Source organism: Pseudochaenichthys georgianus, chromosome 13, assembly GCF_902827115.2.
Source record: "Pseudochaenichthys georgianus chromosome 13, fPseGeo1.2, whole genome shotgun sequence".
NCBI classification, from domain to species: Eukaryota; Metazoa; Chordata; class Actinopteri; order Perciformes; family Channichthyidae; genus Pseudochaenichthys; species Pseudochaenichthys georgianus.
Genome location: NC_047515.1, coordinates 15,947,264 through 15,974,869, shown reverse-complemented (window position 1 = coordinate 15,974,869; position 27,606 = coordinate 15,947,264). Strand labels below are relative to the sequence as shown.

General features: G+C 39.4%; 1 protein-coding gene across 3 annotated transcripts in view; it reads right to left on the bottom strand.

Annotated features, from left to right (window-relative positions):
* The window catches only part of LOC117457898 (cell adhesion molecule 2-like), a 174,297-nt gene continuing 146,691 nt past the window's right edge, over positions 1-27,606 (bottom strand). For 2 of the 3 annotated variants that reach the window (XM_034098162.1, XM_071205242.1), the window contains 8 exons: positions 21,515-21,667; positions 20,792-20,929; positions 8,595-8,753; positions 8,207-8,297; positions 7,819-7,997; positions 3,930-3,956; positions 1,950-2,072; positions 1-1,839 (listed from right to left, as the gene is read on the bottom strand). In XM_034098162.1, the coding sequence (XP_033954053.1) occupies positions 1,721-1,839; positions 1,950-2,072; positions 3,930-3,956; positions 7,819-7,997; positions 8,207-8,297; positions 8,595-8,753; positions 20,792-20,929; positions 21,515-21,667 (989 nt within the window). In that variant the 3' untranslated portion in view covers positions 1-1,720. The remainder of the gene's footprint in view (positions 1,840-1,949; positions 2,073-3,929; positions 3,957-7,818; positions 7,998-8,206; positions 8,298-8,594; positions 8,754-20,791; positions 20,930-21,514; positions 21,668-27,606) is intronic. The other variant, XM_034098164.1, reaches the window with a different exon arrangement.

Genomic DNA, 27,606 nt, shown 5'->3' with positions numbered 1-27,606 from the left:
CAGTTTTGAAGTTGTTCATATTTTAATCCGCACTTTGTCTCTCTTTTTTTACAGTGGCATAATTGAAAAATGAATATTCAATACTGAGAAAAAAAGCAAACCTCACACATCCCCCATAAAAAGCAAATTAATTACAGTGATTAAGACTTTTTACAAAATGAGTTATTTATAGCATTATACTGAACTAACAAAATAACGTGTATGAGCATTGGCAATGTGGTTCAATGTCTTTGATACAGTGACTATATACAGTACAGTGAGGGCATGTCTGATTCACCAATGCCTCATGTCATTAGTACTGTTTGCAGCAAACTCAAAGGCCATAACGGTGATCCTTATATTGTTTTTTTTATGATACGTTACAGAATTAAAAAATGGAAAAGTTAATGTCAGACAACTACTTTAGTAATAACAGCAATAATATCAATCAATATAGTATAATAAATGTCAATCAATCATAATAATAAATACATATACAGTATTAGACCAGAATTCCTTTTTTCTTCTTTCTTGTTTTACATTTTAAGCAATTTATTAGAATCCCTGTTTGAAAAAACCTTGAAAAATATGAAAAGAATCTCATCAAAGTGATGGGGACTGAACAGACCTGAAATTAAAAGCTATAACCAGTGTTTTATCTTTTACTAAATTTAAATACTTACACATTATTTACATACCGCCTGGCAAAACAACCTCTTGTTAGATAAATGGGAGAAAGAAAAAGAAGACATGTGGAATATTTTAAGTACTGTATATGCTAATATACAAATTGTAATGTCAGGGATCCAAAGTTTCAACAATATTGGTCACCAAAATTCACGTTAGCAAAGTATTTTACAGCAATATCCACACATTGAGCATAGTTGTTCAATAAAAGTCAACATAAATAATGAACCCCCACAAGGTTCCACTCATTCAGTTTGGATCTTACATCAATTGGGCAACACAAATGAAAGTTAACCATCCACGACCATAACTGAAGTCTTCTCCTGTCTGACACCATCTCTCCAACTAGACTCATATTGAATCCCGAGACAAGTGTTATCCCTCCGTGTTAGTCCTCAGACTTTGTGCTTTAATTTTCTAACTTGTTCTCCGTTGGTACAAATCAACAGCATCAGCGATGACTGCAAGTAACTCAATGCAGAAATATACAGACAGAGCTAAGAGGGATCTGATTTTATCTAGAGACAATCACATAGATTGTGCTTCTATGTTTTGTAAAAGTATTTTGTCAGTTTTATGTTTTTTCATGTATGGCTGTTATGGATTAAGCTTCAGGCAACATCCAAAACCAAATGTTATCCTGTTTAGAGTTAGATAAATGGATACCTATACTGTTCTTAAACCAAAACATTTAACTTGATTTAATGTAACTCTTTGTGTTTCAACATTTCAAAAGATCTGCAGGTAAATTAAGTGGAAAAAATGACTAAATAAAAAAAGTAATGCGAGCGTTGATAGAACTGCAGAGAAGTATACAGCATTTAGACACCGTAAAACTAAAATGGAAAATGGTCCTGTTGTACATGGTTTACATTGTTGAATAGGGAAAGCTATATTGTCAGACAATGCTTTGAATACAAGCATAATTCAAACATGAGCTTTCTGAAGTAGACATAATAATAAATAAACTAAAACAGATCATGTAGTGACGCTGAGGCAGCATACAATTGCATGTCTGCTGTCAAGAGTTGTCATGAAATAAAGAAAAAGAGGTCTAAATGAAGTACTCTTTCTTTTCCTCTGCATGCAGGTGGTTTCCCTCAGCATTGATGATGGCTGTGTCAGCGTCGGGGGCATCTTCTGCTCCTTTGGCCTCGTGTGTTAGATACGTCCCTGTAGACACACGGAGCGATACAGAAAGTTATCTACATGCCATAGGTTTACAATTGCTTCAAGCTAGAACATTGTTATTCATGGTACGTAGCTCAAGTGACCTCTTTTACCTTTATGTCTAGCCAGATATCGTCCAAGAACTATTATCAGACACAAGGTGATGAAGACCACGACTGCAACAACTCCGCCAATTAAAGCGTGGTCAGGTCCATGTTGTCCTAAAGCATTAGGATCTGAAACAAGACAGAGAGAAATGGAGGAAAAAGTAAAGAGACAAAAGTTCTGCAAGATGTTTCGCTTCTGTCTAGTGCATGTGTAGACATTTAATGAAAAGCTATTTGAATATTTTATTCCTGCAATCGTCATGAGACATTTCTTTACATGTTGCTTTAAGAGTAAAACACAAGAACAAAGCAGAACGGTCTCAAAAAAGCTTCTGTCAAATGTAGACCCACCTCCTTGATATCACTGCTCTGAAGTGCATTTATGTAGGTTTAAAAGATGTAATGTAGTAATTCCAATAAAATGTGGCATTGGCAACAGTGACAAGATGTCAGACAACTGACATTTTTTATTATTTCACCAAAGTCTTAACACATGCTATCTTTTGTTTACTCCTAATCCACTGCAACATTCTGCTGCTGAGGATCAGGTTTTTTATAAATAAGTGTTATTTAACACAAGGCCTCCTCCGGGCAGTGAGCTGAAGGTCTCCCAGGTAAGAGCATGTTTTTGTGTCACCCTGTAATAACCTGTAAGTGGCTGTATCTCTTCTGTGCACCTCGTGTGCTCTCATTATCTCAAGCTGATGAATGGCCATGGCTTGTGCTCAGTTTTGCAAAGTGACCCTGGAAAATGACGGCGGCAATGTTCCCTACATACCTTGTTATATTCCTCTCTTAACAGAATGCAACCCTCATGTTCAGCAACCCCGTGTGGGATGTTAAAAATAAAAAGAGATGTGACTGTGAAACATGCAATTGATTAAACTCCATGCAGAATAGAACCATAATTAATTTTTTTAGGGGGTCACAGGCAGGCACTTCAGAATTTGAAGCGATAACTGTTTTGGTACAACAGTTGAATTAATCAATTTTGGTTGCATGTTGATGGATATAATGATCTGTATGGGTGACTTCACTGTCAACAAGGAGCATAGCAATTTTCATATCACACTCTGCTGGTGCATGCTGCACACAGGAAAGAGACAAGCTGAACGTATATTCATAAAAACACCTTACTATTCACGTTTCCCCCTCTAAGTGTAACAAAAGGAGTATTTATACAGATTTTTGAGCTTCAATTCCAATATAAATATATTGATAATTCCAATGTCAAATCTGTTGTTTTCAATTTTTTTTAACCATTTTTTTTTTAACATTAGGTTGCCACGTAAAAACTAGACACACTGTCAGGAACTAAAAATCATAAATATTACAGCAGCAGACAGAGGCATCAATGAGTCAATTCAAACCACTTTACGACAACATGAAATATGAATATTGTTTCCATCCTTTTTCCATCCAGTCTGCAAATATACAACTTCATGTTCTTTAGACCTTATGACTAACCCTATATATATATATAGTTAGATATGGTATTTCTGAGATATATTGGCGCCAATATATCTCAGAAATACCATATCTAACTAAACTGCAGCAAACACAAGCTATGAAAATAGAATAAACCATGAACATAACTGGAAAAATACGGTAAACAGAAACATTTTCATGTAATCAAAAGAGTGAAAGATCGCTCAAAAATAGTTTTTTCTTTCCCTTCCATTTCTACAGAATCACAAGATCTGAAATTAAATATTTACACACTGGCCTGAATACAATCTGCCGCCCAGCTCCACTCAGATAATTCTGTCTATTTCGTTGTGCAAAGACAAGGCAGACCAGAGACATATTGTGTGATAACTTATGCAGCCTGTGACATGGCTGGAGAGAGCAGCAGAGTGAGCATCCATGCAAGGTGATGGTTTGGCTCATGCTGTGTGGAGGCTGTGATGTGTCCTGACCCAGATCTTGATCCAGCATCACACACTGTAAATCTGGCTTGCAATGATCGTCCAGTGGGATATTTACCTGTTGTAGGCCCTGGAAAGTCTTTGGCTGTTGCCATGGTTGCAGACATTGACAGCAGTAAGGGAAGACGAGGGGGACAACACCGTGATAAAAAAACGTGACCACAAAGTTTGCAGGAAACATGAGAAATTAGCATGGTCTTTTTTTACTTTGACAGCGTGTTATAAACCTGCCTAACCGAACTTACTGGAAATGGACGCGGGTGGGGTGGGGGGGGAGCACAAGATACATCGACAAGACAAGCTGAAGGACAGCTTTCCAAAAGATAATTATTAGTGTCTTAAAAAGGCTATTTCAATCCTCAATGTGTCAGTTCACCAAAAAATGAAACACATTTTGTTTTAAAAAAAAGAGTTACTTTCATTATGCTTTGATAATAGATGTGATGTTCTGGTCACCAACATTGGTTTATAGGTTGAAGCTTGAATCTCAGAGAGAAATATTTTAAAAATCTGGGCAAATGAAACCAGCAGCAGAGTTCTTAACAACGCATACTGGGCAGTCTACAATGAAGGATAGGCAAATAGCAAAGGTGTTTGCAATATTGAGTCACAGCTTTTAAAAGCAAGGTACTTACAATTGAAAAGTACCCTGAGTACGTTTTGTTGTTGTTATCACCAGTAATAATACAGAGCATCGTTTTTATGATAAGAATGTAAACAACACAAGATTTTAAATTAACACAAAAAGGGCTTTTCAAGTATTTGAAAGGAACACATTGCATATGTTTGCTAAAGCTCAAGGGTCCACATGATTTGTTTCTGTGAGAAACACTAAATTACCATAACAATGCCACGGGTCACCTTTAGATGTCATGTTGATCATCAAAATAAATGACAACCCAAATCTAAAGTAACATTTCTCTCTTCTCCATCACAAGAGTCTGTTAGGACTGTTAAGGCAATTAGCATGCTTCGGAGTGCTCTTAAGGCTCAATGTGGATACATGTCATACAAACACTACAACACGGTTTTCCATTAGGGGAGATGAACTCATGGAGTAAACACATGGGGTGTGCGATTTTGGTTAATAGTATTCAAAGGTAAGTGCATGTTTCTTATTGTTTGGTTGTAATGGTAGAAATCGTTCAGCCTAAGAATAAAAGTATAAACACTAATGCTTTCTATTTTCTGCTTCTGCGAAGATGGTAATCTGTGCAGTGACAACCTAGTGTGGTAATGTTCTCCTACACAGTCTGCATATTGTCAGCTACCAATAATAATAACTAATCAGAAACGGTTCCACAAATAATAAGAACAGCTAGCTGTGTTTGAAAAAAACAGGACAGAGAAAAAAATGTGACAGGGTATTGAATTCATCCAGTAAAACAATGCTATTTTCTAGCTCAAAGCCCAGTTGTTAGCTCATCAATCATCAACTGTGTGTTCAGCGTCATGTTTGTGAGTGCATGGAGCGTTGAGGCGGGGCCATGGAGGGGCTGCAGGCGTACCTGCAAACACAGCTGTGACTGCCTATGCCTGATGGGCGAATGTCGGCATTAGCGTACTGGAAGAATAGAGGCTAGAGAGGGAGTCAGGGGAGCAGAAGATGGAGGCACTACGAACAGCGGGGGAGCAACAACAAACCTCTCCATGGGGAACTGGCTCAATATGAGAAGACTTAAAGCAAAAATAAACAACACAAATCAATTACTGCACGTGGCTAGCGCAGTGGTTCATTCTGGTCCATCGGCTCAGTGAATACAGGCCAAATAATGAAAACGAATGCAGAGATGATGACATACAGTAGCACAAATGACTTGAGCTCTGAATGATTCTTTCAGCAATATCTCTGGTAAAAGGATGAGTCATACACAAAGGACTCATTATGTCTTACATCTATTTCATTTTCAAAGCAATTGATGATGCTTGGTAAATTGGCCACACACAGGGAATGTAGAACTTGCTTGAGGTAAACATGTGTGATAAAGAAGTAAAATATGAGGGCTGCAGTTTCACAATCAGATTCAGTCACTTCTTAAATGTATTTAACTAAACGACTATCTACTACTACCTCCCTTACATCTCACCCAGAGCAATTCACACAGTGGTTCCTTGCTTTATGTAATACAGCGTACTAAGGAGCATAATTGCAGACAGTGATAAATTGCGGTGAAGCGATGACATTTATTGCTTCTCAGCTCTGCTGTCATTAGCAAATTACGCTTAGAGGCTGAGATGATCCGGTGAGACCCGGTTAGTATTCAGCCAGACACGATGTAGCTCTGAAGAATGACTGTCGTCATCGCTGGAAATGAGCCCATCTCGCACATCCTTTACCGGCTCGACTACATTTTTCATACTTCCCACCAACATGGGTATTTAGTGAGAGGGCTGCCAAGGGTTTTTAAATGTAGTTATTTCCTCTGTTAATCCGCCAATAATTTCAAACAGCTACCAGCACATATACGTATAAACTATGACTTTCAAAACCCAGGTTGAATCAACACATTTGAATGTTTCTCTTAAAACAATTCTGACTGTGAAATGCAAGGATTGAATTTCTGGTCCAGCAATTGGCTCCCAGATATGACAGGATGATATGGACAAGTCTGACACCGCCACCTACACACCGACACCTGACATAACAAAAGCTGTAAGGACGAATGTGTCATCCTTCTTTTCCTCCGCTTTTTTTCTCAATGAAGAAAGGCAAAACCCTCTGCCTTTCGAACAAAGAAGCTGCAGTGCGTCCACTAACTGCCTGTGAGCTTAAAAAAGTCCAGCATCTGAGCAGTGATAAGTCGCTCCCAAACAAACTGTGGGACTGTTTAATTGGCAAGAAAAGAGAACAAATAAATCCATTTTGAATTTTAATATTCAGCACTTGTTTTGTATTTTTACTTGGCTGTATTTGATAAACTTTATACATGTTTGTGCAGCAGAGGCCTTAATAATCCGTTTCCAACGCCATGCTGTCTTTATTCTCTCAGATGCTCCTGTCTCTGGATTAACTAATCTCTCTCCCAGGCTGTTCTCGGAAGTTTCCTCATAGGAGGAGACCAAAATTAAACCTTTGGCAAAACGTACAGTGCATTGAGGTAAACCGAGTTATTCACAGTTCCAAAGCAAGATTTGCCATTAGCCTTCATTTCTCCAATGTGGACATGTATTTCTAACGAATATATGGCTATATGATGATTAATAAAGATGTTTTTTGTATTTCCGTACAGCCTCCATTAAGCTGTCTTCATGTTACTACACTGAAAAAACTGAAACGTTCAATCATGTGTAATTTGCTGCCATAATACATTTAATTCAAGTCAACGCTTGAGTTTTTCCAGTGTGTTTTGGCATGGCACTGTTGCTGCATTTTGTGCTTAGCATCAACCAAGACCTTTGTGGTTGGTTTAAAGCATTACAAACAAGCCAGAGTGTTTTCCCTCTAAAACAGAAGGATAATGGGTCTGCCAGAACATACACTAACAATGAGAAAATGTTATAGAGATCAATCTGGCATTGAGAAACTTCAGTATTTCTGTGAGGTCATGCAATGAAATCATTTTGCACTTACACTGCATGGTCTTACAGCGATAATAGTACTGCTTTGTTCCCATATTTTCAAAAATGATTTGAAGCAGGCCTTTTGATAGGAATAGAAACATTGTGGTTCGAGGACATGCTATTTGATTCTTTTGAAAATCTTTTATTTTTTATGTAGCCATACTTACTTTGGTATAATGTTATTTTTAATTAGAAATCTTTTTAATCTATGATATCTGAATATTTAGCAATTAAATTGCCGGAGTGACGAGCCCTCTGCTGGCTTTGTGTATTTGTAATGAACACTAACCCTCTTTGAGTAAGCACACAGTGTGCTGCAAAGCCTTGAGCATGAAGCAACAGCAAAACTGATCATCCATAACAAGACAAACCATTACTGTACCCACCATATACAAACAGTTTGTATTCAGCAGTGCTGGTCCCCAGGTGGTTGCTGGCCTCGCAGCGGTATGTGCCATTGTCTGTTTTATTTAGTGTGGTGATGGTTAGTTCCCTGCCCTCCACAATCATACGCTCAATGTCTGGCAGCTCTCCTCCATCTTTAGACCACAGCACTGGTTCAGGTCTGGTCAAGAAAAATACAAACAATGGTTGTTTTTCATCATTCTGCAAATGATTTTCTTAATTTTAAAACAATTAATAAACAGTGATACAGAAGGAAAAATAGAAGAAAATGGACATTCTGTAATCCCATTTAAATGTAATTTCTGCCTATTTTGTTATCATGCAAGAAAGCACCATCAAATAGAATTTTGTAAATAAATGCCAACTTACATTGGGTTGCCTATGGACACACACTCCAGTTTAAAGTATTGCCCTTCCAGTGGATCTATCTGTGGCTTTGAGATCTCCAGACGCGGAGCATCTGTAAAGAAGGGAACAAAAAATATCCAATGGTACGACAGAACTGAATATAAATCTAAGTATGAGTCTTTTAATTTAACACTGACAAAGTACCACAGTAGTTAGTTCTTTACCCACTGGGCAGCTCCCATATCCCTGTTCTACTTTGGTACTAATCCCTTACCTGCAAACTAATCATGCGCTAATCCTGAGCAAATGCAAAGCTAAACCTGCAGACATAAAGGTAATCTCAATCCTTGTATTTTCTTCTCATTGCTAATCTCACACCTAATCCAGTTTTGCAGGGTGTATGACTCACAGTGGACCTCCAGCACCTCGGTTGTCGTGTAAAGGTTGGACAGAGACACATGCTCCACGCTGCAGGTGTAGGCGACCCCATCCTCCCCTTTGTCCACCTGGAACTGGAGACTGCTCCGCACTGTGAAGGATTTTCCTGTGGCATTCAGCTCCTTACTGCCTGTAGAGAGTCAGAAAATGAACATGTGTGGATTACTAATTTCATTCAGTTCCATCAGTACAAAACAATTTCCTTTTTTAGAAAGACAGTGAAAAACTGAAATCAGCTTGTACGTTAACTAAAACATGAGAAACATGGAGATGTTGCTTTTCTGACATAGACAGCTGCAGTGTTGTTGTTGTTGTTGTTGTTGCTGTTGTTTTTCTCTGCATCTCCTTTGAGGGAGAGAATCCTTGGCCTTTGAAAGTCAAGTCAAAGTAGAGTGAATAGTGAGGGAGAGCAGTGTGAGCATTGACTCGGTTGGTTGGGTGTGTTTGTTCCTCCAGGACCATCTCTCAAACATCCCAGTCAACACAAACAGACACAAACTCTCCAACAGTGCAGAGTTTCCATAGTTGAAGTGACACCTTTCCTTTCTCTCCTCTCTTTTGTCTTCATGCCCACACATTCACCCTTTTATACTACTTCAGATCGTGATTTGTTTGTTTTGTCCCTTCCCTGCAATGCCATCTTCATTTAGAGATACCTCTTAACTTATAATTGGAAGCATTTCTTTGTGGTTTGCTGCTGCTCTCCTGTCAACGCTTTGTGTTAGCATCGCTTTTCTCAGGAAAGCTTCATAAGGCTACTGATGCACCTGAACAAGGCAAAACAGGACAAAGGCATTACTTCAGGAAAGAGTCAGAACGAGTTTCACTGAGCTTCTACCCTTCTCACCGCCTTAGATCCTGCAGGCACTATCTTCCCCCCTCTACCTCTTCCATTCCTCAGACGTTCTGCCATCCACTGCAAACAATCAATACATATGTATGTTCACACTCCACTACTTCACTCACAAACACACACACGCAGCATACAAATTGTTCAATCACTTGGTCTATTAAATACAAAAAGCCCTTTGCAATGAAATCCAGAACAGCGATATCATCATCTCTTTGGGCCGTGCCATTTGCTCCACTGTTTTGATTCTCTTTGGTTTTGTTATGACTATAGTGGTTATTCTTTTCATTTGGAACCACTTCTATTACTATGACTGCTTTTACTACAACAGCTTTTGCCATTTTTATTTTGCTTTTAATATTTAACGGCAGTTTCATGATAATTCTTCTTCAGTATAACAACCAAATTAATTATTCATCTTTAATCTGTTTTATTCTATTTATAGGTTACATGTAATGCTATATGGGAAATGTTGGTTGAATTTTTTGTATGCGCTTCATTCTGAATCTGAGTTATATTATTTATTAAAGTATTCTGTATGCAATAAAAGCTAAAGTGTAGAACAAAAAGTATTAATATTAATAGAAAATTGTAAAAATAAAACATGCCACTTCTATAGATGAATACAACACAAATACGATTCATTTTGAGATCTAATTTCAAACAAAATATATGATTTTAAACAAACAGGAAATTCATATACCATGCATTTTTCCCTGAAGTACAAAGGGAGATAGTTCTCTGTGGCGACAAACACAAATCTCTCCAGCTTTTTCTCTCGTTCATCAAGTCGCCTGCAGCGTTGGAGCTGTGGTAAAAGAAGCTGTCAATGTGTTTCAAGGCGGCTGCTAGCATCGCCAGAGAGCATGCAGAGGCACTTTTCATAAGAATGGGAACGTGCTCAGGTGCACCTCTTCTGAACCTGAACCCTACAAGGCAAGCAGATCTACATTCAGGCGAGTGGGGGCGCTCCTGTAATCACCACGTCTCCATCTGAGTTAACAAAGAGGAACCTCAGTGGCAGAATCCTATTTTTCCAAAAGTGTGCGTCTATTACGGTATACCATGATTAATGCTTAGTTTTTTGCTTCACTTCAGATGCATTATTACTGTTTGATCATTGCGTCAAGTTGCTCTCAGCCTTGTGGAAATAGGTGTGTAACAATCTGAGCTTTTGGTTATTTTATTAAGGCTTTAGAGGCATTCAACAAAATGTGATTTTTTTTTTTCTCAAGCAGTTATTTTTGACTGTGCTTCTTTAAAGGCCATAACCATCTGCTGAGTGCCATTTGCAGATTACTGCCTGCTGACCAATAACTACCTTCTCAAGGTGCAAAGGGGCTCCTCCACACTGTCTAATTTGAAAAAATATATTTGTATATGGTAAGCCTAATCAGGATCTAGTTTGTTTGCAAATAGGACGGTGTTAAGAAGCCAATTTGCATTTGACATCCCTCTTCTAGGCACCTGTCTCTAAAGATTTACTATGCAATAATTGCACACTAAATGTTCTTTAATGTTTCCTGTAAAAACTGTTGATTTTCGACCAATCTATGTTGTTTTTGGCAGTAAAATACTTAAAGATTTATAAACAACACTATCAATGCTCACACATGGTTTTAATCCACTCATTGGAACTAATAGCCTATGATGGTATTGTTTATTTATTCATTAAGCCTTTATTAGATGCCTGTAACATATTTATTTGATAAAGCAGTTGTCACAGCTGTTTTAAATAGCTTCCTTGATTATTCCCTGCAGGCTTTTATATTTCAGTGTTAACTTAAAATAAACATCAAAGTAGCTACCACAACAAGCCCGGAACAGGAAAAAAAATGTTACAATGTACAATTTGTTACTGATACAAATTAAATTAGATGAATAGCTTCATAAATAGGCCTAAAACAAAACATTTTATTTTTGTCTGTGGATTAGTTGTAATCATTACTTTTTAACAAATGAATCTAATGTTTGTTTATATATTTCTATATGCACATATCTGTACTGTATTGTTATGTTCTCATAAGCACATAAGTGGGCTGAGTAGGGGACACGGTTTTAAACAAAGTGTCTCACTGTCATTTTAGATCACAGTGCACATTATAACAAATGGCTGAAAATGTTAAATCACGATTCATATATTCAGAGCAGAAACGTGTATTGAGATCAGGTCCCTTTTTAAAGCATATGATCCTTGGGTGCTGTATTGCAGTTATGAAAATCATTGCAGAGTGTATCTGGGACTAGCATGTGTTTTAAAATAAATTCAACAGAGCTGTTTAAATGACCCAAATACATTCCCAGGGTTATTTAGCATTTATTTTGTTACAATGCTGCGGTTGATAACAAGTTGTATCTTCCATTTAACCACTCTACAGTATGTGAAAATCCATAAACTATCCATAACTCTCTTTAACTTCCTCCACAGTTTCAAGGCTCTTAAACTTTATTGGTTTCTTAATGTTTTTCCAACAAAGTTATGAAGGGGATGAACAGATATACTGTACAGGAAGAGTGAGTGTGTATTGTCTAAATACATCAAACCATCTTAGGCAATACATGTGAGAAAACACTGTGTGGTCCTGCAGCATGTATATTCCTGTAATGTGTTTCTATAATCCTCCAATATTTCGCAGAATCCCCCCCCCCGTCTTAAAACTGAGAGAAGTAGTATATAAAGTTATAGAAAAAATGGAGGGGGTTATTTCTTAAAGTTAGGTCCATAGGACTGTCATTGGAGGCAGTCGCAATTTCTACAGGCTCCCACTACCTGTTAGCATCTGGAATCTGTTAGCATCTAGCTCTCCTGCTTACAAACTTTTAGCCATCCCTGCTTATACAAGTAGTAGTTTTAGTTGTCTGCGATCTGTGGAGGCCTACTCCCACCTGTCGAGTACGGCTGTACTGAGGTGTTTTTCCTCCGGAGACGTCGCAAAGAGACGGAGCGGCTCCACCTGTTGCTGCCTGCGATCTACGGAGGCCTGCTCGTCGCGAAGAGACGGAGCGGCTCCACCTGTTGCTGCCTGCGATCTGCGATCTACGGAGGCCTGCTTCCACCTGTAGAATACGGCTGTACTGGAGAGGTTTTTAACCCGGAGTCGTCGCGGAGAGACGGAGTGGATCTACGCTTCGGGCTTGGCCTGCTTCCATCGGGCATGTGCTGCTGTGCGGAGGAGGATTTTACCACCGCTGGGGCCTGCTTTCCACCTGTCCTCGTTCTGCTGTTGCAGAGGCCTGCTTTCACCCCGGGGATACCACGGAGGGACCGGAGCGCTTCCACGCTGCTGTTTTCGCCTGTCCTTTGCTGCTGTGCTGATTTTGCTCCAGGAACATCGCGCATACTGTGTGCTGGTCTGGGAAAATGGCCCATATCGGGATTCTGCTGTGCCTGTTAACTGTTTTGGACTATGAGAAGATCTCTAGTCATTCTGAGAAGTCTACTGTATTCAGGTCTGTTCTGCCACCCGCAGTGGGCATCCCCTGCAAAGGTTCGGATGTGTTGCTCAAACAATTACCGGTTGCCTTGTCACAGACAATCTGCTCGACAAAATATGTTTGTCTTTTTTGTTTTCCTGCGATGATGGTTCTTCAGGACTGCTTCTTAAGCTCTAATCACACTCTTGCAGACTTTTCCAGTGTTTCTAAAGTAGATGACTTTATGTGTGTCGTTTAAGAGGAAAAGATGCCTGTTTTTGTTGTTATTATTACTGTCAGGAAATGTACAACCTAACCCTGGTCCGCCCAGTAGTAGTAGTCAGATCGCTACTCCTGCTGATTTTAAAGCTAGGTCTGGGTTGGGTTTCATCCACTTGAATGTGCGCAGTCTGTTAGGTAAACTAGATTTTGTCCGTATCTGGGCGAGCTCGACTGACGCTGACGTCATTGTCTTATCAGAAACATGGCTAAATAAGTCTATTTTGGCCTCTGACATTGCCTTAAATGGTTTTAATGTGTATCATACCGACCGGCCTAATAAAGGTGGTGGCGTTGCCATTTATGTTAAGAATAAGTTCAATGTAACCACATTAGTTTCCAAATCGATCAGTAAGCAATTTGAATTTTTAGCCATAAATATAGAAGTGGCAAAGGGTCAACAGGTCATGGTAGTGAGTTGTTACAGACCCCCCTCAGCTGTCAAAGACTCCTTGTCTTCACTAGCAAATTTTTTATCACAACTAGACTACAAGGAAATAGTGCTAGTTGGAGATTTTAACTGGGACTGGTTAACTGCAGTGTCAGAGTATTTTAAAAACCTTTGTATCTCTTTGAATGTTACTCAGATAGTTGACAGTCCTACTCGCCCTAACATTAAGTCCCCAAATAAATCCTCCCTAATTGATCTCATTTTAACTAATGTTCCACATAAATATTCATCTGTGGGAGTATTTGCAAATGATCTGAGCGATCATTCTGTTGTAGCCACAATTAGGGACACTAAGGTCCAAAAGGTTAAACCTCACATTATCATTAAGAGAGACAAAAAACATTTTGTGGAGCAGGGTTTTGTGCATGATCTGTTTGGGTTTGATTGGGGTAAAATCGATCTTTGTGCTGATGTTGAAACTGCATGGTCTTATTTTTTATCTTGGTTTTATGGAGATCATTGATAGACATGCACCTCTGCGTACATTTAGAGTGAAGGGACGAGACAATCATTGGTTTTCTGCTAATCTGTCCAGTCTCCTTCATGAGAGAAACAAGGCCTGGGCAAAGGCTAGGAAATCAGGCTCAGAGGTAGAATGGCTGCATTTTAGGCAGCTAAGGAATAGCTTCACTTCACATATCAAAAGTGCTAAATCAAAGTACTATCTGTCAGTAACCACACAGAATCTGAATAATCCTGGTACATTTTGGAAAGCCATTAAATCGTTATCCACCGGTGATATCCGTAATGAGCTACCTCCGTGCATTACCACAGCATCTGGCACTATATCGGACAGGGCTACTATGCTCAATTGCTTTAATGAGCATTTTGTGTCCTGTGGTTCTCTATTTGATTTTGTCACTAACTCTGCTTCTGTGAACACTATAGTATGTGACTCTGAAAAACGTGTGTTGGAAAACCCTTTTAGTTTTACCCCTTTTACTGTTGATGTTGTTCGTGAAGCTTTAACCAAGTTAGATCCTAAGAAACCGGCTGGCCCGGACAACGTAGAACCTTTCTTTTTAAAGATATCTGCAGATTTGATTGCTCCACCTCTCACTACTCTTTTTAACCTCTCCCTCAGCACTAACACCATTCCAAAATTGTGGAAGTCAGCGTATGTCCTGCCTTTGCTAAAAGGAGGGGAGGCCACCTTATTAAATAACTATAGGCCAATCTCTAAGTTGTCAGTTCTGGCTAAGGTTCTTGAACGCTTAGTGAGTGAACAGGTAAAGGTGTTTTTATGTACAAATGACATCCTGTCTAAACATCAGTCAGGCTTCAGAAAGCAACACAGCACTATCACTGCCACAATGAAAGTGGTGAATGATGTGGCGAGTATTTTAGATAATAAGCAGAGTTGTGCAGCTCTATTTATTGACCTTTCAAAAGCGTTTGACACAGTCGATCATCACATTTTAAAGCAGAGGCTAGCCAGTATAGGCATGTCCAGCCATGCAGTGGGGTGGTTTGTAAACTACCTCTCTGAAAGGTCCCAATGTGTTCACTTTGATGGGCTGTCTTCTGAGTGGTTGAACATTGCAAATGGTGTTCCCCAAGGTTCTGTTTTAGGTCCACTTTTATTCTCCATCTACATCAACAGTTTAGGTGAAAATGTGGATGAAGCTACTTTACATTTTTATGCGAATGATACCGTGATGTATTGTGCAGGTCCCTCCATTAAGGAGGCTGATGTTAAATTACAGGCTGTTTTTAACATTATTCAGACTCAGCTCTCTGAAATAAAGCTTCTTTTAAATGTTGAGAAAACCAAGGTAATGCTCTTTTCTAAAGCTAAAAAGACACCAGAGCCTGTTTTAGATATTGTAACTACGCAAGGAATAAAACTTGAAGTGGTTACCTGTTACAAATACCTTGGTATCTGGCTTGATGATTGTCTCACTTTTAAACTTCATGTCAATAACTTGCTTAAAAAGCTGAGGCTAGGTTTCTTCTACAGGAACAAGTCCTGTTTCTTGAGGCCAGGAAAAGGCTAGTCACTGTGACCTTTTTACCTGTGCTGGACTATGGTGATCTGATGTATATGAATGCACCTGCCAATTGCCTGGTCAAGTTAGATGCTGCGTATCACAGTGCACTGAGATTTGTGACAAACTGTAAAGCATTAACCCATCACTGTACCCCGTATGCAAGGGCTGGTTTGCTTTCACTAACTGTACGGAGGCTCAGTCACTGGTACATTTTTATATACAAAGCCATGTTAGGGAAACTTCCATCTTATATCTGCTCCCTGATCTCACGGAGAATTGTAAGTGGCTACTGCCTGAGATCGAATGCTGTGGTTTTATTAAATGTGCCAACTGCTAGGACTGTCTTAGGGAAGACAGCTTTTAGATGCGCAGCTCCTCTGTCTTGGAATAGTCTGCAAATTAAATGAAAACTGAACAATCTGGTGCCACTAAATGTTTTTAAAGCTCGGTTGGATGCTAGTCAATCGGAAGCTATTGGTACCTGTTTATGTGGATAATTATGTAAATGATGCTGTATGATGTCCTTTTGTTGTTCTATTTATGTTTTTATGTTTCATGTGTAACTACTTGAGCAGGTCTCCCTTGAAAAAGAGATCAATGATCTCAATGGGATTTATCTGTCTAAATAAAGGTTTGAAATGAAATAGGTGTTCGACTGATATTTGAAAGAATGTTGCAGTACGCGGAGCTCCTCAGTGAATGAGGCACTTGAACATGGCCTTGATGAGGATGATAACATAAAACTGAAGAACTGAAGTAAACGATTTGAACCTCAGAAAAAGAGAACAAACTAGGAACACCGTCTAATTTACTAAAAAGTCAGCAGACCAAGAGAATTAATGATGTTGACTTCAGTCAAAATAATCAGATTTTGGCCACTTTGTGATGTCACAATGTGTTTTTGGCTTGTGCAACCATTAGCCAATAACCAACCAAGGTAACACCCGTCCACCTTATCTCCTGAATCTCCTCCTACGTAGAGCACCAATGTGTTATTTTAACTAAACACTCTGCAGAGGGGCGTGGACAGCAGCAGCTCATTTGCATTCAAAGCTAGACACAGAATCAGCACTTTTTGAATAGGGCTGAAACTGAGGCGTATTTTGGCATAGTACAATGCATTGTCCATTTGGTATTTCAAGTCAAACACTTCAGAGACATGTTTTGTATGTATCCGAGACTTCTAATATATTGTTGAAAAAAAGTTAAATAGGGGACCTTTAATACTCAAATAATGATAATTATAAAGATATTTCTACTTCAACTAATAACAATAAAGTTATTTTCTAGGTTCAAATGTCTTGATATCTTGCCTAACTGAATAGAAAATGTGTCCCCATATTGGAGCTGTTGTGGATTTGAATGTGCCTTTGTGTCACTGTGAATAGGAATATATAGGCCACTTTATGTATGCAAAGAGAGTGTCAGTGGGTGGATATTCCTCAATAGATTATCATTTGAAGCCTAGCTGTCATTCAGCGACCCACGTCATTTGTATGGCTCTATACTCTGCAAACAAATGACTTGACACTGGATGACAGTAGGATATTGAGGTTGGTAATGGTGTGTGCTTCTAATATAAATTGGTGAAAAACAAATCATCAGAGCATGAAATAAATATGACATGTTTTTGCTATTACACCTGCTGTTATCTTGGAGCCTTGTAGACTGGTCCCCCAGAGGGGATAGATTTGACTGACAGCAGACACTGGCGGCAATGATCTACCTCAGAAGAACCAATGGCAAAACATGCTGCTCCCAGCACAAAGTCACAAAAGAAAGCATTAAAGAAACACCTACAAAAGACTTGGATCAGGGGCACTGATTGACACTCCTCCTCTTTGACACTTTGACATGGAAATGAAGTTTCTTAGTCAAGCCCTCCAGTCTCTGCTTTGTTCTGCATCTCTCTGACTTGCAGATGCGTCGCACTGGGTGTGTTTGCCCAAGCGACTTAATAAACCTCACTGTGTGCAGGTAAAACTAATAAAAGCACATTTAAATACCAGGCAGCAGTTTTGGGCAGACTTGGGTTTTTTAAATATAAATATGGAATTTGAACAAACAGATTATTGTTCACAAGATACATTAAATGAAAAAGTAGCGTATCATGCCTTAATTTTAATTGTTCTTTATGCACTGCTGTGATTTCTGCCGTCCTAGGAACAGGATGGAGGTATTACGTTTTCGTTTTTTATCCTCAGAAATACAGTAGCTTGAGTACATTCGTGCCACCCCTTAAACTCTGCTATATTATGTTTTGGGATTTGTTTTATGTGCATGTCAATATTATACATTGAGCTTTGAAGTTGTATTTCGAAGTTTACCTCAAGACATACCACAGAAAAAAGATAATCTCAGTGCCTCTTGAGATGGACAGCAAGTCTGGTCGTGACGCTGTGAGCAAGCTCTCTACTGGCCTTTCAGGGATCTACGTGCATGTCATTTCAACAAGAAAACTTCATATCCTGGCCCTTCTCCCATCAATCATCATGCCATGTTGGGCAGACACAGACAGAACCACCAAGAAAAGCTCTGGTGCAAATCTTCAATAAAGAGCAACTGTCACACCGAGTCTCTGCAGCATGCTCCGTTACATTAAAGAGCTCCACACAGCTTACCACTGCCATCATATTGAGTAAAAACATCCCATTCCGTTATTTTTTTAATGTTTTTGTCTTCTTGTGAATTTTCTAAAGCATAAATAAGACGATGATACATTCTATAAAAACACAAAGTACGGAGCTTCAGACAGTTTGAAATAAAGGTGTACAAGAAATTGTAAGCTTGTGAGGCACACTGTGAGAAAGCACAACAATACTTCAGCTGCATGGTTTAGTGTTATCAGTGCACATTACGCTGCTCCATCTGCTGCCTAATGCATTGTCTCTGTCAATGTTTTTTCTTTCCATCTGGGTGAAGCTAGTTATGTGGCCTCTGTGAGTTTACATTCTAGAGCGTTCTTGTATCCTCCTTGACTCAATTGACTAATGCGGCTGTTTGAAAAATAAAGCACCTTAGAGCCACCTGCGGAACAAATGCCCAGCAAGATCAACTCATCACATGCAAACAGTTCCAAGGTACTGAGATTTGTATACGGTTTAATTAACACCCGTGTTTCTTTGAAGGTGAACAATTATGAAACACACCTCCTTAACACAGTCTCCAACAACATACAGCTATTTCTTTATCCACTCATAGCACTGTAAGGATAGCTGTCTTCAGAAACCAGACTCCTCATTTTGATGTACCCTTTGGCCTTGAGTCTAATCAGTGGCGTAACTATGCAGCCGGTGCAACCGGGGCCCAGAGCCGGCCAGGGGCCCAGGGAAAAAAAAGAAAATATGTTTTATATATATTTGTTTTTCAAAAAAATGTTGGGGCCCCAATGGCATTGACCGGTTCACGCAGTCTTCAAAGTAACCAAGCAACCTACATTAATTTGTAATTTGTCTGTCCAATGACCTTTCTCCCTTTCATGTCATGTGATACCTTGCGTGACGAGCAGTGTTGGGACTAACGCGTTACAAAGTAACGCGTTACTGTAACGCCGTTATTTTTGGCAGTAACTAGTACTCTAACGCATTACTTTTTAAATTCAGTAACTCAGTTACCGTTACTACATGGTGCGTTACTCCGTTACTGCGTTAGTTTTTTTATATAGTCAACAGCCAGGTGAACAGAGATGAGAACTGTACTTAAGTACAGTACTTGAGTAAATGTACTTTAGTACTTGTACTTCCTGTGTCACATGCGGAGACGGGCTGTGGGCGTGTTTGTGTTGTTTACTAACAAGACTGTCATGGCGGCGGCGGAGCTCAAGTCTAGTTTCTCCACCTGGAGATATTCTCACTATTTCACTTTTGTCGAGCACAAAGAAAAGAACGTTTTAGTTAAATGTAAGTTGTGTCCTGGCGGATCAAAGAGCCTATCTACTGTCCAAACCAGTCATTCAAATATCTTAAAACATCTGCAAAAACAACATGCTGGGACGAAGCTAGTAGCTAAGACCACAGAGACTCAGCCGACGCCACTCCACCTCCACCTAAGCAACAGCGGCTGGATTTTAACCAAGGGACTGCTCACCAGGGAAAAGTCGATAAAGCCATTGCACGGTATGTTGTAGAACACATGCAGGCTATTGCTACAGTGGAGTCACCCGCTTTCAGGGAGCTAGTTAGCATGATAGCATGTCCGGGCGGCACACGGCATATGGGACGGAAAACATTTTCCAACTACCTGGAGAAAGAATATACAAAAATACTTACTTTTCACTGTAACGCATTACTTTTTGGTGTAAGTAATCAGTAAAGTAACTGCGTTACTTTTGAAATGAAGTAACTAGTAATGGTAACTAGTTACTGGTTTTCAGTAACTAGCACAACACTGGTGACGAGCGAACCGTTTGATCAACCTGTACTGTACTGTAGCTAGCAGCAGCAAGTTCGGCAGCATTATAACATTTTTTAATAGCTTGAATTTATAATGTAAAGCAAACCAAAGCACAAGAGCGGCGCTCAAAAGAGAAAGGACAAGAGAGAGTGTATGTCCGTGCGTGTGTGAGCGCATCAGGGTGCGCTTACGTTTGGGGGCGATGGGGGGGCGCAAAACAATATTTGCACCGGGGCCAATCACAGCCTTGTTACGCCACTGAGTCTAATCCACAGAAAACTAAATATACACAATTCTAACAAATCAAAGGTTTAAGTCATTCTACAAAGCAAAAGTATCAAACACTTGCTGGTCTCACCTTCTAAATTGTGAGGACTCGTAGCTTCTTCATCATTGTAAATGTAAAAGATGCAAACTTTTGAAACCAGCTGAGTATATCATTGCTTCATTGCCACGAACAGTGAAACCAGAATGCTGTGCAGATTTTGTTGTGGATGTACACTTGACCTTACAATTTGAATCAATAAGAGGTGTATGTCTTCACCTTGGTCAGGTAGGGAGATGTGGATGGCTCTGCTACAATCCAGCAACTTTTGGACAGCTTCCAAAGTCAGCAGCAATGCTGGCTGTGAGCCAGGCTGATAGGCAGTGCTAAACCCCCGGCCAGTGAACAATGCAGGAGCACAAAGGAACGCAGGAAGCAGATTGACTTGACAGTAATGATGTCTCAGAGAGGGTACATGAGGTAACAGAGGATACAATGCTCTGTGGAATCCACACCGCATGCCTACCTTGAACCTCCTTGTCATTTCGGAACCACCGGATATTGGCGGCTGGTTTGCTGCCCAGTGTGGAGCATGTCAGGGTGATTATGTCCCCCTCCATGGCAGGTTTGGTGAATCCTGTGATTTCTGGTCGGCTTGGCACACCTGTGAAACATGGAAATATAAATGTAAAGAACATACTGAATACATGAATTAGGCTGTGACAAAAAAAGATTGAGAATAATTTATTTTATTCAGATATTCATGCTTCCTTTTCTCAGTAGCATAATAATACATAATTTTGACGATGTTCAAGGCAGGAAAAAAAGGTATGATAAAAACAGCAGAATAAACAAAGCATGGGAAACTAAACATAATTAAAGAAAGGAAAATATGATATAATATATATAATATCCAATATCGTTTTTTTACAATACTGTGGCAAATGTATGTATGCATGTATGTGTATGTGTGTGAAGGTCATCGTAGAGGTGATTTTGAGTTTTTTTTTGTGGCTGTCCTGACTGGCAGACATCTACATTCAGTAACACTACTAGCTTGCAGGCTTGCTGTGATCCTTTATTTCGGTAAATAAGGGTCAAATGTAATGCAGAAATAAAAGAATTTTACGAAGCACCAATGATTTGGTGTAGCAAACTACCATAGTTGAAAATGTGCCTGTATTCATGCTGTAAGAATGTGTAAAGTAAGCCACAGTTTTGGAGGCTGGTGCAAAATGGACATGCTCACCCAGAACAGTGAGGAAGGCCTTGGTGGTCTTGACAGGCATGGTGAAAAGCGAGCAGGTGTACAGGCCATCGTCTGAAAGGTAGACGTCACCGATTTTGATGGTGAGCTCCTGCGACGAAGCTCGTATCAGCTCGATTCTGTTGTCCCTCAGAGCTGTGTAAAGAAACAGACAAGGTTACGGAGCGAGCAGAAAAAGGACAGACAAGTGAGTTACCAATGAGCAAATTCCCGCTGAATACAGTAATGGCAATTAACTTGTAGAAATACTATTTGTAATTCTGATGACTCCTACTAGATCAAGGCGGAAAGCATTGTTCTTTTATTTCAAATCTTTTTTAAATGGAGCAAACACACACTGGGGCCAATGGATTCAATTACATTTATATTTTTGCAGCCAGTCTTATTTAAAGTCAGTGAGCATTATTTGCTATGCTCTAGCAAAGCAAATCAAGCCTATAATCTTAGAATAAAATATATATTTAGCTAACCACAACAAATTCAGCTAATCATTTTAAACTCACTCAGCAACTGACTTTGGGTTGGGTCTTCTAGCATACCCTGGTCTCATTCAAACCACATGTTTGTATTTTCCACTGCAACTGTAGGCTAACATAATAGAGTGTAGATAAGGGCAGAGTAGTATTTCAAAGAGGTATTAATAATGACATTGTGTGGTTTGTTTTTTGTATGTCATTTGTCTAAACATGATATTTTAAGGATGTTTTAATAAAAGTCTAAGAAAATAGAAACGTAATACATAACCATTGAACACAGTTTATTTGTATTGGACCTCAATTACATTATTTTAGATTCAAATTGTTAAGCATCAATATTATTAAAATATTCTTGTGAATATTTAAGTATATATTCCAACCAAATTGCCTAGCTTCAGCGCAAATTTAAGGTAAAACACAAAAACTATACTGCTAGTATCTGGTAGCGGAAAAAACAAATGAAACTCTCCTACTAAGACTTGCGAGTTTATCACCATCACAATGGGAATTTCCTCAAACACAGCTTGAAATAAAACATGTCAGTGTTTTCTTAGGACACACTCACCACTGCTCATTCAGACTGTAACACTGTAAACCTGGGAAAACAACGCAGCACAGCTGGAAAAAGCTAATCTCGCACCTGTCATCTTCTATATAATTTCAAATTGAGAATCACATACTCCTACATGCAACCAACCACAGAGGGCAGGGAGGAAAGTGCTCTTCATTGAATAAATTACACATTCTTAATCTTTACTCCCTCCAGGCCTGAGCAGCTCTCTCCCTGGACACTTATTTCATCTATAGCAATTTTAACTATATTGGATTGTACAACACGGGTCAAAATGCAGCAGAAGTGGTGGGTGTTGATTAGGACTTAATCAACGTAACCAATGTAAAATCACATCAGATAAAGAATAAATCTCTATGAAAATCATTAATCACCTGCTTTGTTCCAATGTATGTGATGTAAGCGGTGAACATGCACAGCAGCCATGTGATACACAGCTAAATTAGATTGGTGGAAATGATTATTAGATTTACTCAGACATATGTCTTTATTTGCAAAGCTTCAATTACACCACATCAATTGATGATCATTATCATTTAATCACAGGCATGCTAAAAAGGAATTGGCAAAGGAGATTTTGATGCCCCTAAGAAGTTTCCCTGAAGGGACTCTTTGTTATAAAGAGTAAATAAAAACAATCTTCAAGCCAGAATTAAAATTTAACAACAAGCTTTGCCATCAGAGAAGCAGCTTATTATGTGCTATGGGGCTTAATGCAAACTAGTCTTACTGTAGAAAACTGCATCTTGAAACAAAGCTGCCTGATGTTCTTTGTAGTTAAGCATCCTCACTGCAGAGCTTGAAAATGCCCAGAGGCTCTGGCGGAAAACAGCAATGCCTTTGGTGGATGCATTGGAAAGGTGATGGGGTCTAAACTAACATCGTACAGGAACTCAAAAGATATGGAAGTGCAGGCTGAGAAGTTCAAAGCTTTGGACAAGAAGACATACTGTACTTCCCCTGCGCATCTCTGCATCGCACAAAGAAAAGACGAGGAGAAACAGGCCAACTATTCTTCTTCTTAACCTCAAAGCTCAAACATCTCCGAGATGCCGATAAATGTTCTGGCGGTTTCTTAAGAAGGATTTCTTGAGGGAAATCAGACATGTTTGGTTAAAGTTATATTCCACCGAAAGAAAAAATATAAAGATTTTGTATAAAGAAAACAAACAGGGTAAACCATCAACCATTCAGTATGGATAACATCGATAACATATTAATTATGATCCTTGCACCCCTACAAAACAGTGACCAAATAGTACAGATCACTGATGATTTAAAGTGACATTTCTGAAGTATTAGATGAGCTTCAACCTTGTTTTTCTATCTGCTCAACAATATCACATTACCATGACAACAGAGCTACAGTAAATCTAAATGTCAGTAGCTCAAATACTGATTCAGACAGTGGTAGTAGCTGAGACAGTTTAACAAAAGATGGACTTGACTGATGCATCTTTTAGACAGCCACTGGCACTACAGCACGTGAATCAATGACATATTGATAGAAAGAGCTGTACAAAGGTTTGAATAACCCAAAGACAAGTGCTTTCTATTACTCAAACAGCACATGACCAGGAAACCATATACCAGCATCCAATCCAGGCTAGAGGCCCAGTTTGTGGGCAGATCTGTCACAATCAGACCCAAATGCCAGCGGCTGACAAAGCTTTTTTCCAGGTGCTTTAGGAAATCAATGTGATGAAAAGGTTCATTCCCCACATAGCTCCTGCGTTGTTCAGACTGCTTAGGAGAAAGCATAAATCGGCACCATGACCTTGTGTATGCTACAGCCTTGCAGCATGGCAGCTTAATGTGCAGTAGATCTCGTGTGATGGAGGCCTTACCAAGGCTGTCTCAAATCAGCCAAACTGACACCGGTTCCCCCTCAGGGCAAGGAATACTGTTGCTATGGCCCCTTAATGCAAAGTAATGTTTGCCTTGTTTTTCTGACATCCCTTTGCACTACCCCTCATGTCAGAGGAAGGCCAGTTTGAAGTCTCCCAAGAATACTGTAGTTTGTCAGATTCAGATTTAACAACCAAGGTCAGTTTTGCTATGAGTTCTCTGAATTTTAAGTATCCAATAACCTGTTCAAACATGTAAACCAATGGATTCAACAACTTGCACTGCATTGTTTTAATGTGTAAAAGAAGAGCTGACAGTCTGTTTGGTTGCTATGTTAGCTCTGTCCTCAGATGAAACTGAAGGCAGAGGAACTGGAAGTGCACTTATCATATGGCATTCACTTCCGCACTCCGTTAAGCAGCAGACAGATGTTAACCAATGTTTCTAATCCAAAACGATGAAGTATCTCGTGACAGTCCAGATAGAGAAAGGAGATTTTACTTCTACTGTATCCATTAGTCTTTGAAACCAGCTGTTGGCTCTCGGGTTCAGCCAACATATGTTTCATCCGCAACGCATAGTGTCCCCATTTGGACATATTTTGTATGGCCTGTAACCACTTTGAGCCAGTCCTGGAATGTGAAAGCACCAACTGTCCTTCAGCGAGAACTCAGGGTCCTGGCGCACCCCCCCGCTCTCCAGCCAGGGGCTCCACTCTTTGCAATTAGAGTGTGTTTGCTGCTGGCAGTGCTCACTCAGTGACTGTGTGGGCGATTCTGGATGTGTTCCAGGGCTAGTGGTGCAGGCAGGGGGCTCTTTTCCACCGCACATGTGGCTGCAATTAAGAGAAGGAAAGGGCCTTATTCCAGAGGGCCATTGTTACTGCCCGCCCTCTCAGAGATCCCACAGAGCAGATGCTACTGAGACTGACTCATTTTCAGCGCTTAAAGAAGGGAAGGAAAGTAGGAGGATTTCTCCCAGCAGCAGTGCTCTGTCCCTTCTTTAAGTAGTAATTCATGAGACGGAATGTATTTTTGTCTGTCCATTTTTCAAGCCACTGACATAAGAGTGTTCACTGTGGGAAATCTCTCTGCCCTTGATCTCCGTTTTTTCATACAATACGAACACTCTAAATGTAATACTAGTAGGTTAACATATTCCTGTTGGTTTCAAATGAGCTCTACTCATACACCAGACACATTAATGAACAGCACAAACCAATGGCTAAACATCCAGGTGGGTCTCAACCTTCTACAGTAATTTCAATACACCATATTCTTCATTATTTTAATAAACATTAGAAATGAAAGTGCAGTGTGGCATAGAGCTGAGTATAGAACATTAAAGAGCAGGTTTTCACATTAGTGCTAATAAACCCAGTGTGTGCCATAATGGTCGATTCACATTTCAGTGAAGCTGGAGGTAACCCACTACACTTAAAAGCCCATTACTACCTGAAGAAAGACATTAGGTGTTGCCATGAGACGCCATTTACATTTATTTCCAGTAAAAATAGTGACTGAAAAGTAACTACTTGAGAATACAACTTGCAGCTTGTGTAATGTTCCTTTAGCATTGCTTTTGTGTAAGGTTTTTTCCCCCAAAGGTATGTGAAGAATGTGTGGGAAAGCATGGCCAAGCAAATCCATTAAATAAAACAATTTCATAGTGTGTTGAACGTTAAAAAACGTATATGTATTTGTTGTATTAGAGTTGTTGTCTACTGTATACTGTATGACTTGTTATTTTTGCTTTCTAGATATATGTATAAAATACCAATGTAAAATTGGATGCCACATACATAAACATCAACAATAACACTATTGGTAATAATATATATTATATTATATAATATTACTAATAATTTTTAGAACGGAAAAGATAATTAAATAGAGATACTTGAGACTGAACTCACGTCCACTTGCTTCAAACAGACCCACCATCAAATGTTGTGTGTTTACTAGAATGGATGTTAAAATGTGTTTTCATTGGTGCTCAGTGCAGTAATTTTGTCCTTGGTAATTATCTTTCATTCTCTCAAGCTAATGAATGTTTTAATGCTCACATTAGAGCATTCATTTAGCACATAACAGCATTTTGATGACGACAAGCCAATTAAGATCAATTTTGCTTCGTGACCTTTATGGTCCAAGCTGAATGCCCCAATTAAATGTCATGAATGATGAACCATAAACCTCTGCAAGATTGAATTGAGATGATGAAAAAGGCTATATTAGTTGCCACATCATGTACATGTATATGGCTCTATATCCCTGCTCCAAACACTTACCGTAGTTCAAATGAGCAATTTGTTATCTGCCTTTGACATGTAACCGTTAGTAGTTTCCCATTAATTGCATTATTCATATCAATATCATATTCGTATCCGACAAAATTATCTGCTCCCATCCTGCATGCCTTCAGGATGTCATTATCATTCTCTGCAGCATTGCAACATACGTTTTATTATTTTCCCATAGAACTCAAAAGAGAAGTAATTCATAATGAAGACAGCAAAGGACAGCTCTGATCTAATTTGTCCTGCTCAGTAATAATAATTCATAACCCCGGCAACGTATAAAAGGCATATACTACAAAAGACATATGGTCCAAATTGATTTCCTCAACGTGGCAGTCCAGCAAAGAGCCGCTTCCTCGACAGTCCACGCTAATTGGTCTAATGTATGAAAGATGTGTTGCCCCAGCTGTTAAGGTGATCTATCTCTGTTTTCTCAGATCTGTGGTGGTAGTTTGAAGGAATCTGCATTATGGTCTTTGCCATATTGTAGTCTGAAGCCTTTGAGGTGGAAACAATCAACCAAGACTCAGATATACATAATGGATCAGCTGGAACGTGCCAAGAAGCCAGCTGGCATGATATAAGAGGAGGGCTGTGTTCAGCTTTTAGACAAATGTGCGAAGACAGTCCAACCCATATGGATCGGCTTTGGGAATCCAGCAAGGTTAACACTCTCTTGGAGCACCACAAGGTTTGACTGATCCTCTTTTGGTAGAGGATGATATAGAGGTCCTTCTCACCGTTTATAATCACACCAAAGATACATTAAGCTGTTACCTGCCAACCATTTCCTTCCCACCTGCAACCACAACTCTTATCCCAGTTCCCCGTCTGTCATGAGATGTGACATTGCTGTGTAGACAAATTAAAGGTCACAACT